The 15,692-nt window shown below is 41.9% G+C and overlaps 1 protein-coding gene across 7 annotated transcripts in view; it reads left to right on the forward strand.

Annotated features, from left to right (window-relative positions):
- Positions 1-15,692, forward strand: part of rapgef6 (Rap guanine nucleotide exchange factor (GEF) 6) — a 201,100-nt gene that overhangs the window by 167,055 nt on the left and 18,353 nt on the right. For 6 of the 7 annotated variants that reach the window (XM_049592987.1, XM_049592988.1, XM_049592983.1 and 3 more), the window contains 5 exons: positions 2,935-2,949; positions 8,239-8,479; positions 12,068-12,235; positions 12,463-12,678; positions 15,297-15,508. In XM_049592987.1, coding sequence (XP_049448944.1) covers positions 2,935-2,949; positions 8,239-8,479; positions 12,068-12,235; positions 12,463-12,678; positions 15,297-15,508 — 852 coding nt within the window. The remainder of the gene's footprint in view (positions 1-2,934; positions 2,950-8,238; positions 8,480-12,067; positions 12,236-12,462; positions 12,679-15,296; positions 15,509-15,692) is intronic. The other variant, XM_049592985.1, reaches the window with a different exon arrangement.

Raw genomic sequence — 15,692 nt, forward strand, 5'->3', positions numbered from 1 at the left:
AGCCAGATTATCCGCAGAGGTCTCTTCCTCTCCAAAACAAATGGTGAAGTCATTTAACAAGTGATTTAAACAAGTAAAAACACTGAATAAAGCATTTATCGTTAAAAAAGGTCTGTTTTTCCAACACTGTTTGGCAGCGAGGGGCTGCTAACAGTGACCGATGCGAAAAAGCCCATTTAAACCACAGGAACGGCCCTATCTAGAGCCAGTGTTTGGTTAGGCTGTTCTGGGCTACTGTAGGAACATGGTGGTGCAAAAGGGAGATCTCCGTGATTGAGGAGCTGCTCCCTAGGCACATATAAACAGCTCATTCTAAGCTTACAAAGGTTCTTATTTTCAGGTGATTGTACACCTAAGAAAACATACTCTGCCAGTATGCCCCCCTAAATCCGACACACACTGAACCTTTAAAGTGAAACTCCAACATGAAACCAAAGCACACCCATGCAAACAAATATCTTGATAGAACACTTAAAATATAAGCTAAAGTTCTAAAAGCCTCCAAAAACCATAAGTACTTTAGATGTAGGGGAAGCAAAACTTTCATTACACCTATTCACAGTTGTTCTTGACCTTTATGACCTCATTTCAGGTGCCTCAGTCGAACAATTCAGTGCTTCTTTCCTGAAGCTGTTTGTCTCACTTGACTTGAGGCCTCGGCCTCATTGAGCACTGAAAGCCACTTGTAGAGTGAAGGACTCCAGTGCTCAGTGAGAGACGCTTTACTGACAACCTGTCATCCTTGAGCATAATCGCATAAAGCAGCCATATGAGAAGTACTGTATAGTGTTGGTTGTCTCCAATGCGAACTTTCCGTCTTTCATCTTCTGTCTTTCTCTCTCCTTGAAATACGGACAAACTCCTCAAAAACACTTATGCTCACTTGTGCTGACAAAGGAACACGTATAAACTCACGCGAAGCGAGGAACTGCAGCTTTCTAGCACACACATACACACACTCACTTACCATGGGGTTTCTTTTGGAAGTGCCACAGAGCTGTTGCAGAGTTGTGTCCGTCTGAAAAGGATTAACCTCCTGGTTAACAGGTTTCTGCTGCCATAATTATTTAAACTAACATGGAGCACTCCCTGTGGATCTGTGTATGTGTCCATGTTTATGTGTTAACGGAGAATGAAATATTGAAAGAGGGGAGAACAAGAAAGATAAAGTGTAAGGTGAAAGAGAGCGAGAGAGTGAATATGTTCCTGATTTATTCCACCGGCCATTTGTCAATGCGCTACACACACTCAAACAGTCAGACGCACACATGTAGGCCTCACATGTGGTTGTGTTGTAGTGGAGTGCAAACACGCACCAACTGTGCCACATTAATCATTTGTCATTAGATCAAGTTTCCTCTAGTCCTTTGGTTCCTCATTAGATTTATTAGAAGGTTGAGAACAGCCGGCTCAAACAAAACCCCTGCTCCAGATGCTCAACAGGGCTTGTGATACCACCTGTAATACTTTAGCGTAGGGATCGTAGGAAGCAACATGGCTGGGTATTTTAAAATCTTGTGTTTACATCTTTATGGTATTAAAAAGCTCTTGGCTTGTTTTAAAAGAATACTTCTCCTGCGAAATGACTATTTGCATATCAGTTACTCACAGAGTGTTAAGTTGAATTTGTGAAGAAAACCTTGGTTTCCTGGCATGCCTTCATGCCTTCAAAAGGAGAATCCAAAAAAGGCAAACATTCTTCATGAACTGAAGTACGTGTTTTTGTGTGCGTCCCAACCCTCTGCACTTGGAAATTAGATTTTTAATCGCGATGAGGCTCTAGTAAACTAAGGTTCCTGGTTAAATAAAGTACTACTGTGCTGGTCTCACTCTATTAGACAGCGAGCATTTGTAAGAATTAGTGATTAAAAACTAATTTCTATACAACTTTTTAATAACAAAGGTTATCAAGTGCTTTCCAGTGGATTATTTGTTTGACAGAAAATAAATCAGCAACTATTTTTGCCAATTTTGGTAACTGATTAATCATTAAGATGGTTTGGCAAGCAAAGATCCCAAAAAAATATCTGGTTCCAGCTTCTCAAATGTAATAGTTTGCTATTTTTCTCTGTCCTATATTACTTTAAATTGATTATCTTGGGATGTTGGACTATTTGTGGGACAAAGCAGTCGATTTGAAGACGTTGCCTTGAGAAGTTTTGAAGGGAATTTTCACTATTTTTCAGCATTTCAGTGACTAAATAATGAATTAATCAACCTAAGCAATTGATAACGATATGAAAATAATCATTAATTGCAAACCCAGTTGACCTAGTATTTGCCTTACATGTGACACACTTCATGATCCTTGTACATTCCTGCTTCAAACGTTAGGTTACAAAGATAACCCTGGTTCTCTGATAACATGAGTGAAGTATCTCACCAAGCGAATGTTTGAAAGAGAACCACTAAAGCTGAATCACTGAGAAAAGTGGAGCATGGATGTAAATGTTGTGTTCTTTTGGAGAAAGAGGTAGAGCAGGAGCGTTTTCTTCAGTGGCTGCTGTTCATGTCGTCCTTTTTGTTTGCAAAGTGGCGACATGTCTTTTCAGTGAAGTTGAGCTCTCAAATTCTTCATGTTTTTCGACTTTCTTCTTTTGTCCATTTCTTGCTATCCATTATCTGCTATCCATTTGTTTTTTCCTCTCCTACTATTTCTCTTGTCCTTTTGTCTTTCCTCTTTCTCCTCTTGCGACTCTTGCTGTGATTTTAAACAGATGTTGTAGTGTAGAAATGATGACTCACACTCAGCCTCTCTGGTTTCACATGAACAGATTTAGGCTACAGTAGAAACTCCACTGGTCTTCCCTCCCTCTTTTTTTTTTTCACTTCTGTCATGATGCTTCTAGGCACTTTGTCTCTTTGTACTCTTCCCACACTGTTTCTTTCTCTCATATTCACTGTGTTTTCTCTTTCTCTTTACTGCTTACCAAGCCCTGGGACTGTACTGTAAGTATACATACTTTTAATGCCACAGTTTGTGTTTCATTATGTATTCCTCCCTAACGTCCCCTCCGTCTTGACTCATTTCTCCTTAAATCCATGAGCTTTTTGCTCACACTTCATCTTTGCATCCCTGCATTTGAACGTTTTCCCCTTGTCATCTAACCTTGTGAGAATCTATGAGTATCTGACTAAAGACATATTGATCAGTTTTCACTTTTGAAGAGGTTATCTAAGGGTTGAAGCAATTATGTTCATTATTTTCACTCAAATAAAGATGTAATTTGCCTCTCTCTTAAAAAACTTGGTGACTCAAACTATACTCAGTTCATTTAAGTTGATTATTTCATGTGTTTATCAGCAGTAAAATTGGTTATTCAGGAAAAAAATGGAGAAATGCTAGACAGTGACCACAAGACAGTGATTGAGTCGTATTTGATGACACGTACTGTCATTGCAAGTGCATTTGAACTTCAGCTGAAATTAAACTGCTTTTTGTTCTTCTACATCATCTACCCAGTTAATCACATCTCTTTACATCTAATGCAGTCTGCATTGAGAAAAAACTCCTTCCTTAGATGGAAGAAATTTATATTTCTTTGTTTCATGACAGTGCCCCCTTGATTTGCCTTGACTCATTGGAATACTGTTAGTTCCTATTTACATAGATGAAGAAGTTCTTCCTTGACAGCCAATCAAAATCGCTTCATTTTAAACCATATTTGCATTAAAAAGCAACATCACCCTTCTATCATAGGTGGGTGGTCATGCTGACTAACAGCCAGTCACCAGGAAAAAAATACACAGCTAATGTCACTTTGCAGGCTACGTTGTTAATTAGCTGCTCAGCTGCAGCACATCAAATAGCATGTAAAGCTACTTGCGAATCAAAATAACTTTACAATGTAATTTGTGTGAAAACAGGGCATGCACAGCACATAAGCTGAAAAAATGAGTGCAGCTTAAAATAGCTTAAGATATCCATCTTGAAAGTACTTTAAAATGTCCATGAATAAGTACTAAATATGGGTCAAGCACCCAAGCTTGCTCAAGTACTAATGAATCTGACAGAAGTAAGTAAGTGTCACTTTGGTCCGATGAAATGCTGGTGTGGTCCTAACTCTTTAACACCACTGCTAACAACACTTTGTCTTTGCATGGCTTGAACGCTACAGGGCAAGTTTGTTTATTTTGTCTCTTGTTCCCCTGCTGCCAGCACTAGAGCTTAAGCCGCAGGCTGCTGTCAGTCAAACACAGCCACCAACACGCCCCTCCATTCACTGAGACAAAAGGGAGCACAGCAGAACATGGCATCTAATGAGATCATATGGATTTATTGTTTGTTTTTTATTGTCTTTGGACAAAAACTGGCTTTTGTCACACAGAGTAAGGCAAGAGAAGAGTCAAGTTCTGGCTACAGAGACACTTGTTAGCAGGATAGATTCATTGTTGGTTTTAGTCACTTCAGGAGGATTGATGATTGTAACGAGATCATAAAAGCCTAATCCTTAAGCTGTGGAGGATGAAACAACCTCCTCACATGTACATGTAGTGACATTTTCTCGTTTGTGTTTATTTATTTGAGCCAGGGTGTTTAACCCCAGCTACTCTACTCCACTCTCCTCAGCACCTCAAGCCATCATGCCCTGCCCTCTTCCACCCTGTGTGCTTTCACATGTGATTTATGTCTTCTGACTGTATGATGGAGTGACTGGGAAAAGCTTTGGCAAACAGTAGAAAGGAGGGAGCGGAGGCGGAGGAGGAGGAGGAAGGTTGTGGGAAGTGTGTAGCCTCTCTTAGTGCTGTGTTTGCAAAAACCCAAGAAGACTTTTTTTCACCAGTGTAGAAATCGTCTTTGGCTCCAGGCCATGAATACATTCTCTGGTGTTGATGAAAATGAACGATGCCCTATTAAAGATGATAATTGATTGGATGTTTGGCTAGATGGGCAGCGATTGTCCTCCTGTGTGCAGGTCAGGTCGCAGCTCGTCCAGAGGATTAAACATGATTAAGCCCCCTGGATATGATAGCCAGCTATTTAGCCAAGAGCCTCCCACACTCTAATCACAAATCACAGCTAATGAGACACAAAGCATTTAGCTTCCACTCAGCCCACCATCACCACCCTGCTGCACATAAACAGAGAGGAGCTGTGCTACTGCAGCAACGCAGAAAACAAGGAGGGAGCCACACTTTAAATCCTCTGGTGCAGTCTTTATATCATTTTTCATGTTTCACCACATATCACTTTCGTTGAGTTAAAAGTCAGTAATCATTTGACTTGTCAAATTAAGTGCAAATGTCATGTGATTTATATCAATAAGCTCAGAGTCCATAAAGAGGTCATTCATAACCAAGACTGGCCTCCGACATCAAACTTCAATACGTTCACATTCCAGAAACCACTGAATGCAAAAAAGCAAATTTCACACGTTAAAGCAGAAAAACATCTGGATGCTTAAAGAAATAAGTCCATGAAATACTATAAATAAGCATTCAAGAGTAGCATATAAATGACAGAATAAAAACATGTGGGTGCATGTAAAGCAGCAAACTCCAGAGCTGTAAAATGAAGCAAATGCAGAAGTGCCAAAAACTGCAGTTCCTCTAATGGCCACTTGAGGCTGGCTCCAAGAGCAAGCCACTCTTAATAGACCCCCATGTTAAAATGCCCACCTTTACAGCAGAGATAAACATGTTTACAGCCTGGCACAAAATACAGTTTTGGTCAGGGCAACTGTTCGGGGGATGATTTCTTATGTAACTCATCTATTTGCATTTTATTAAAGCTTTAAGTTAGGCATGATGAAGGGCATGGCCGAGGTGTCAGTATAGTCTATGAGTCAGATCCAGCCCTCGCTCCTCCACAGCTTCACCCTGTCGCCAAAATATGTTCACTTACAGCCGAAATTCTGCTCCTGATGCTTTAAAACAGGAGTCCACGAACCAACAGGTGACGCAAAAAAAGAAAGTGCACAATACATCCCTGTGAAAATAGCAAAAAGCAGAAAAGAAACAGAAGAGATAGCAAAACGCAGCACACGGACCCATCCAGACTGATGCAACTTCCCTCAAAAAATTCTCACTTTTTTTATTCATCCTCCAGATATTGAAAATACAATGAATTCTGCACACACACAGGGACACACACCAACAGCTACAGCTCTTTAAACAAGGAGAGGTGATTGATTATGAGCATTCACTCAAATGTTATTGTTATTGGCTTTGCCTTCAGCAATTTCTTTCTGCTTATTGTGCTGCTGCCGCTCTAACTATCATCATCTAAACACACACAGAGACACACACACACACACACACACACACACACACACCCCCTAAGATCCCCACAGTCATAGACCGATCAGTGATCCTTGCTAATAAAGGGGAAGGTAATGACTTTGTGTCTAAGCACGCTGAACCCTTTTCTACTTGGTAAACAGAAGGAAGCAGGGCTGTGTGCATTTGCATGAACATTCACTTGAACAAACTCATCCATCAAACGCACCTTTTATTTATTTATTTATTTTTCCTAGTTGCCACAGTCTTTTCATGACCTCCCTCCATTTTCAGTGAATGTCGAGCTTAACCACACAAACACACACACACACACACACACACACGTTGCAGCTGTATGACAGCTTCATCTGCTCTGTCGGACTCCCCTCTCTCCACTTGTCTCCGTGCAGCATTCATGACTCATTGTTTTAAAGCTCCTTGGCTGCCTGTGGCTAATGGGCCATACCCTCTTCCTTACTCAAACACAGGGATCTTTAATGCAGTATTTCACTCAGGGGGAACATTTTCATTATTTAACACACATCGCAGCATGTGAGTCGCGTGCAGCTGCTCCAACATCAGCTGCAGTCACCACTAACATTCAAGCTTTTATTCTGGCCTCTTGCTATTGAATGTTGTGTTGAATCAATTAAACAATAATACAGTACATCATCTAACTTTATGAAGCAGTCATTGTGAGAGGTGACGTAGTTTTATTTATTTATTTTTAAGAATTGTACATGACATAAATGTGGTTCAGGTCGTAATTCATGTTTAAATGAGGTTTTTTTTTTTTTCAATTGAATATGTGCAGGTCTTTCATAGTCTTAAAGGCAACAAACCGAAAGTTAAATACCATACAAATTTCAATTAGAAGCCCGGGCTATTATTTGCTTAAATCACTGAACTCATCAGGCTTATATTTGGGACAGGCCTTTAATTCCTTTCACACAAAAGTGTTTCTCAGCAAAGATGGGAAACACAATCAGATTGTTTATTTGAGCCAGTATAAATGTTACTTGCATAAAAATTTGGCGACCAGACCAGACCTCTATTTGAGACTGGCCTTTATTTGTCAAAATGTGTAGCCACACTGCGCTAGTAAAAGGGACTGGGCGTTTAATTGGGACTAGGCTTTTAATTGAAGTTTTAGGGTATGATAATGTGTTGATACTGTGGTTAAGCATTGGACCCTACGTGCATGTTCACTGTAAGAGCTCTGCTTCCTCTACCGTTGTCACGCAACTTCTAGCAAGCTATTGTTTCTTTTTCCTTTCTAGGTAAATGTGTCCTTGTTTCTTGATCCCACTCAATCTTTGTCTGAAGCTCAAAATGACTGTGGTGTTTACTGTGATATCATCAATCATGTTGTCACAAATATCCTCACAGCCATGTGTGGCAACATCAAGCAAGTCCATTAGAAAATTGGCTTCACAGAAAGGTTGAATTTATGTTACAGCAGGGCTGGAAGTAAGATGAAAAAGAGTGTTGTGATTCAGCTGAACAGCAGGATAATTTAGCGTTGCTGTTTGTAAATGTAAATCGTTAAATTAGTGTAATTTTCGTTTTGAATTTAGGTTACTGTAACACCAGAAAGTTTCTTTGACCCTTTGCCCAGTTGGTTTTACACCAAAGACGTTTTTGGCAGGAGAGTGCTCAGCTCAGCAAATCTGCTCAGAGAGGAAGGCATAAGTCTCACCACCTGAAACCCTTTATAATGTAATGAAAATAAAATATGGAAACCATAACCTGATAGCATTCCTACATTTACTGGCACAGTCCACATTTAGCCATAATAACTATCACATTATAGGTACATTACTCAGACAAAGATAAATGCCAAAAATTGCAAAACTACTTTGCGATTACTGTTTTATTGCATCATAGACTTCATTACATAAAGTTTTATTGCATTATTGACATTTGTTACAGTGTTGGCCTCCACATACTGCAACCATCAACTCATCTAGCCCTAATTAGTCACTGACAACACTACTTTTCTTTCTCCTCCACTCTCAGACATCCCAGACCAAGTGATTCGGGTGTTCAAGGCCGACCAGCAGAGCTGCTACATCATCATCAGTAAGGACACTACTGCTAAGGATGTGGTAGCCCACACTGTCAATGAATTCGGCCTCATCGCAGCACCTGAGACCTACTCCCTGTGTGAGGTATCAGTAAGCCCGGAGGGAGTCATTAAACAGCGCCGCCTGCCCGACCAGCTCTCCAAACTGGCTGATCGGATTCAGCTCAACGGCAGGTAAGAAACACAAGAATTACACTGCAAATCTAATACCAAATGGCTTACTTTAAAGTTGATGTAGTGGTCTTCTGTCATCGAAACCAAAGGTACACAATCCAACAAACAATAATACTTTAATAAACCAGAAAGCAAAAATATTTCATGGTTAGGGAGGCTCATTGGTCATGGGAAGAAAGTATGGGCATGTATTTACAGCAGATCCACTGTGGGAAGCTTGGACAAAAAGCAGCTGGAAGTGGAACAGACAACTTGAGAATTTATATAGACCTATGTTGTGTTGAAGGCTTCAATGACTAAACCAAAGATGTGACCCGCTGTGCTTGGACTCCAAGCCCAGGATCTTGAGACATGGCAGATCTTCCTTCCTTTTCTGTGTCAAATTATATCTGGGTTACTTGAAATTACGCAAGGCAATGCAGTGCTCAGAATTTTGTACAACTATTGTGGGCTTTGTTCTGTAAATACATTTCCCAGCCCTGAACTATACGAGAACCAAATCCTTTCTAACAGTGGCTCCAGACTTCATCCCATACAACAGCACAGGTTATGCACTATTATATTGATTAAATTCTCCTACAGCGGTGGCTCTCAGTCCTGTTCCTGGGGATACAGGGTACCATTCTGAGATGTAGTTAATTCGCTTAGCATTTCTGAGGTGTAAATCAGTTCCTGGGTAAGTGGCTCGGATGAAAGCCAGCAGGGTTCCAGGTGCTGAGGAGCAGGATTCAGAGCCGCTGTCCTAGTTCAGGAATGATAAATGAAGTGGTGATCCGCGTTAAAAGTGCTTGGAAATATTTTTAGTTGCTACTCTGAGCAGAAGCTGCAGTTTGTCCCATTAATAAAGACAAAACAACAGTTTACAGTTCATGGTACAATGCAAGTGATGCTGGTTAAGCTCTGCAGTGATGTTTTGCAAATCCAAAGGGTCGAGATGCTGAATTGGTGCTCTGTTTCAATTTGGAAATGTTCACTTTGTTGTGGATGCAACTCCATGTCACCTAGGTGGGACAGCTATGTTAGGACGTTTAGCCTTTGTGTGATGCGTGTGTTTCTCTTGCCAAGTTACCAGTATGATTTTTCAGATGTCTGTGGCACATCACACACTGTCGTCTCGATGCCAGACACATTCCCTTTTAAGATTAAAGTTAGTAAGACATGAAAGGATAATTTGGACCGCAGCCGTAAAGTCTGCTTTAAAACAGCTCCTCCGTCCGTTTTTCACAGTTTTCCCCCCTCTCTCTCCTTGTCTCCTGTGGTCCCTCATCAGTCCTCTCCCAACTAGGTTAGCATGAATTTTTCATCCTCTGTCAGAGGCGGAGGCCTCGGCAGACAGCATGGAACGTCTGGAATTATTCATACACACACTAAAATGCACACACAGGCACATGCAAAGATATAGATGTAGACGGTCGCATTCTTATACACGGTCACGCATCTGCACGCATATATGCAGCTGCTGCGTTTACACACGCATACGTATTTGCATTTCACAGTTTGTATTTACATGCATCTACATACAAACTCTGTAAAAGTCTCAGACATGTATGGACACACACACTCACTCACTTAGAGGACACTCATGGTAACACCTTCCCTGTGTTTTTGATGGATGGCTGAACTGCAGCAAGTCGTACTGTGAGATATTGGTCGGAAAAATGATAGCTTATCTGTAGAGGTATGAACAAGCAACACCACTTATTTACTTTGCTCTTGTCTTTATGCATATCCCATGGTAGATGTTTATATTAAAAGAAGTTGCTGGTGTGTCATGATTGGCAGTATTTTTACACACATGCATATACATGCTGCAGTGTCAGCAGGATGGACATGTTCAGCAAAGCGTGCAGTATTTGTATTTATCAGGAGCAGTGGGCAAATATATCTCTGCCTCGCTTCTCTTCCTCTGTATCTCGCCTCCTCCGTCTCTCACACACTGCAGCTGATGATTGACAGAAGGTCCAGGGGACAGGCCAAGCCAATCGCAGGCCCTGGTCACGCAGCCAAAATACGTATAGATCCTCTGCTCAGCACACACACATATACACACTCCCACAAAGCACCAGAGGACATTTACAATGGCTTGGTTCCAGTGACTTTGCTTTGCCCAGTTCTGTTTAGCACCACATTGTCCATCATTAATTCAGTCTGCTTTCCTCTCCATATGTGCAGGGCTGTATGTGTTTTTATGCATTTGTTTGTTTCAAAAGTCAGTTTATGAATGTAATTTTGATTGAATTGAGAGAGGTGATTGAAGGTCCCCTTGTCTTGTCTCCCCTCCTGTCCTTTTGTCCTGTTTTGTATGCTCTTGTCTCCTCTCTTCTCATCTCCTGTCCTCTTATCTCTTGTCTTCTCCTCTTGCCCCTCTCTCAACTTGCACTAATTTAGTGAGTTTACAGGTTCTAAAATGTCTCGACTCTAAATCAGTAAATACAGCCTTCAATAAAGTCTTCAGTTCTGCTTTTGTGCTCACAAAAACGTCAACGCTGTGTGAGTGTGAGACATGTCTTGTGCTTAATCCTAAATTTAAATTCAGCTTGAACTTCTCCCCTCACGTCCTCACATCCTTTCTTATTAGTTGCTCTCCACTTCGACTCTACTTGCAAAGTAACACTGGGCAATTTAGAGTCACATCCATGCCAACACTTTGCCCCTGAGAGCCGTAGGTCTACGGGGTGCTGAGGTGCTGCATTCCTGGATGAGCACATTACAGCTCCATTAGAGTGGAAGCAGGGTGGTGGGGGGGTTTTAGATTTACAAACACAGAGGCACATAACGAGGTAAGAGAGATGGCCTGCTGCTGGAAGCTCTCCCAGAAAACTGTTGGAGATCAGAATCTTTTTTCTCCCTCTCAATCGTGCACCTCCCGTCTTTACTCTCTTCTGCTGAGAGCCCCTCTCACTCTGTGTCTCTACTTCTTCCACCCCAGCGTAAAATATAGCAATCTATCAGTAGATTGGGGTAATTTTTTCCTTTTCCTGAAACTGATCTTAAAGTGGAGACAGAAAATGTGCCTCTTAAAGATGAAATGTAGATGAGAGGAACATTCACGAGATTTATCTGGGTTTACTTAACATGCGCCAAAAGTTACAGCTGGCTGAAAAACTGGATCCTGTCCACCCACTTGTCTCCCTCTGCAGCTTATATTAAAGCATCTCAGGATACTGCAGATCTAACACCTACTGCTCTAAAAATACACAGAGATGATGTCACTTTCAAAGGATTTTACATCTTGCATGTCCTGTACTCTTTGTAATTATTGTCAGTTAATCCCCCCCACCCCCCCACCCCCCCCAGACTCACAGGCTTAGACATAATTATCCTCCTTGCTGTTGTTTTTTTGCAGTTACTCAAGGTTTTTTTTCTACATGACGTACATGTTTTTCCATTGGAAAATAGCAGAAATATAGTTCGTTAACACCCTTATTTCATTAGATATGGTCCTCAGGTGTCTGACTCCACAGCAGGACCAGCTGTATTCAAACTCTTTTCCTCTGTTAAAAATAAACATGCCAAGAAAAATGCTTTTTCTTTTGACAGTAATGCTTCCACAGCTTACCCTCTTTCCGTCTGCTCTCCTTCCCGAAGGTACTACCTGAAGAACAATATGGAGACGGAGACGTTGTGTTCAGACGAGGACGCCCAGGATCTCCTCAGAGAGAGCCAGATCTCTCTGCTGCAGCTCAGCACCATGGAGGTCGCAGCCCAGCTCTCCATGAGAGACTTTGAGCTCTTCAGGAACATTGAGTCCACAGAGTATGTGGTTGTTTAACATTTAAATGGTTTATAGCAGGTGTAGTACATATTTCAAAACTTGATCTGTATGGACATTTTAAAAAAACAAAAGAAAAGGAAACATTCTCGTACAAGGAAATAAGAGATGAGATGAGGATAGGAAAATGTGACTAGTTCTCCACAGAAGCTGTTGTTGTTGTACGCCATTAAAACAGGATGTGTTTTAATTTCTTTGTCGTGGCGCCCAGGTACGTGGATGACTTGTTCAAACTCGACTCCTCGGTGGGAAGTGGTAATCTGAAGCAGTTTGAGGAGGTGATAAACCAGGAGACCTTCTGGGTCGCCACAGAGATCCTGAAGGAGCCCAACGCGCTGAAGAGGATGAAGACTATCAAGCACTTCATCAAGATTGCCCTGCACTGCAGAGAGTGCAAGAACTTCAACTCCATGTTCGCTATAATCAGGTAGGCTCAGTTTAGAAACTGTGTAAGAGAGTGTGTGTGTGTGTATTGGCTTTCTAAATTAAGCGTGGTGACACATTGTTTCATCATTTCTCTCATTTTTGCCTCAGTTGTGGTAGACATGATTCTTGTTCTGTGATGACAGCTAGCATTTACTCCATCTCCCCTGACAGCTTTTGTGCCAAATGAGCTTTGGCCACTTGCCTCCTTCCCCACATCCTCAGGAGAACCAGCCTCGCCTCCTCCCCCTTCCGCCAGCTCGCTGAACCAGCCCTGACTTTCCCAAACCACACACACTCTGCCACTGCAACCCTACGGCATTTAAAACAAGAGTCCCATAGCAACGGTTACACTTATTATTTGTTGCTATTGTTAATTCCCTCTGGCTGCTGTGGTTTGGCTTCAGATGGCTGTCAGACTGAGCTGAGGATGTATGTAGTGTGTCTCTGTTTTAAGGGGTAAAACCCATGTGAGGGGAGACATTTAGCTCTGGTGGTGTGTTTTAGTGATGAACTGAGATGTAATTCTGTTCGAACCAACACAGGCAGTTGGGAGTGTGTGTGTGAGCTTTAGGTTGTCCAAGTCCCGTGAGTAATTATTCAAAAGCAGTACGTCATGCTCTTGCTGTACCCAAGCCTTGATTCTAGATTGTTTAGTTGGTGTTTTGTGTTGCAGTTGGCTCTTTTTAATCTACAGTAATAACCATAAGAGGGTATTATCTGCAGTGTTACTGCAGCATACATTTAATATATATGCCTGAAGATGCAGATTTGCAATAACTATCACTGCAGATGTAATGTAGTTTGATTACGTGAAGAGAACCAGTTTCTGCACAGCATAGTAAAAATACATAATTGGTATTTTTTTCTTAATGCGCTAAGGATCCATGTGTCTCGCTCATGCTAAGCTATCCTCTTGCTACGTTGAGTCATGTGGGACCACGTCCACTTAAAATCTGGACTCACAGTTTCAGGAGCTCAGCAGTATGGTGATCTTCTGCTCGCTGCTGTAGACGGCACTTAAGAGCAGAGATGTCTGACCTCCACGTCCCTTTACACTCCTCCTCACAGCAGGATGTCTTGGCACATATGGCTCTCTGAAGCATAACCTGCGTGGTGACAGGGGCATTGCTGCTGCTGCTGCTGCTGTGTGTGTGTGCATGTGTGTGTCTGTTTAATAGAGATAACATGCAAGGTTTTCCGTAGCATTTTGTAGTGGACACACCCTACTTGGCTCACCTGAAATAAAGAGCATCTCCACTATTGTCATTTATGAGCTGGGTGTCTCGTGTCTGTGTGATATTAAAATGTTCCGGTTTTTGACATTACCACCAAATCTTTCTGGCTTTCACCACGATTACAATAATGATAATTAATATGTGATTTCAGTGCCTTGTTAGACATTTAATATGTTTGTAAGGAATGCACCAAGCTTCTGAATTCAACACTGATTTATCTCTGTTGCTATGACGCTTGTAGGTCTTTCTGAGAGAACTTGTGAGTATGCTAACAGTTAGCTGTCATGTGGAAGATGAAGTAGTGCCGTCCTTCGTACCCAGCAACAAAAATGCTGCGTTCTGCACACACTACAAGAGTATATTTTCAGTCCAGCATTGTGGAAATGTTGATATAAAAGATCATATTAAGCCGGCCAAACATAAGCGGTGGCAGCCAGCAGGAAGTAGCACCATTGCGACCTCCTTCAGAGACGCGAACGCTGGTGACAGCCATCCGAAACAGGCACCTCAGGACCTTTTACCTACTGTCTGGTAAAACATGGCCAGAGCTTTTGTTCCAAGGACTGTACAGCTGGTCTTGTGTTGTTATACAGGGAGACAAAACATATTTTTTTCTCCTGCTGAGGCACTGTCCATGGTGTTCCATAAAAAGTAACCCTTTTCATGTGAGGGACATTGCTAATTTGTTTACTTTATGAGGTATGGTAGATGTGATAAGTCAAGAAATAAAGACAGACTCAAGGAGAGGTGCTGGGATAAAAAGAATCCAGACCTGATGTCATTTACATGATTAATTGTCACAGGAACATCGACCAGATTGACCCCAGAATACATTCTCGTGATCATCCAATCTTTATAATACCCATTTTATTATCTTCTGACAAACCACAGCTATTACGCACTTGTAGACAAGCATAACATCCTAAAAGAGAAAAAAGCGAGGACACACAGAGAGGCTGTAAAAGCATAAGAGGAGGGACGTTGAGGTGATGAGTGAGGGACAGGAACTGGAAGATAATGAAAGAAGAGAGCAGAAATAAATGCTTTGCCAGTCATAATTATCAGCTGTCTAAATGAGCCTGCTCAGAGATGACATTGCCTCAAGGGGTCTTCCGCTCTTGAAAAATGGGAACTCGCTAACTGAAGATGATTAGCTGGAAAAGTAGTAATTGTGCAAATGTCAGTATGGGGTTTTGATTAGGATGTATGTCTTGAACACACACTAAAACTATTCTCCTTGCTTCTTTCTCCCGTACCCTCCTTTTCCGCCTCTACTTTCTCATTTCTACCTCTGTCCTTCCCCTCCCTTCTTCCCACTGTAACCTATTTATCACTGCCTCCCCCTCTCCCACCCTCCTTGCACCCTCTTTCCCCCCTCATGTAGCGGTCTGAACTTGGCACCGGTGGCTCGGCTGCGGAGCTCGTGGGAGAAACTGCCCAGTAAGTACGAGAAGCTGTTCGGAGACCTGCAGGACGTCTTCGACCCGTCTAGGAACATGGCCAAGTACCGCAACGTCCTGAGCAGCCAGAGCATGCAACCGCCCATCATCCCACTGTTCCCCGTGGTCAAGAAGGACCTCACCTTCTTACATGAAGGTAGATGACTTTGTGGAGATCCCAGAATTTCTTTATGTGCCTTTTTTTGTGTGGTAGCAATTCACATGTTGCTACATTTCTTTAAATTGCTTACGCCTTAAAAAAAACCTGAGGCCATTTCTGAAAGTTGACATGTCATTTTGTCACACTTTAATGTCCCCTACTTCCTCTGTGTTGCACGGAA

The sequence above is a fragment of the Epinephelus fuscoguttatus genome, linkage group LG12 (assembly GCF_011397635.1).
Source record: "Epinephelus fuscoguttatus linkage group LG12, E.fuscoguttatus.final_Chr_v1".
In the NCBI taxonomy this organism is placed as follows: domain Eukaryota; kingdom Metazoa; phylum Chordata; class Actinopteri; order Perciformes; family Serranidae; genus Epinephelus; species Epinephelus fuscoguttatus.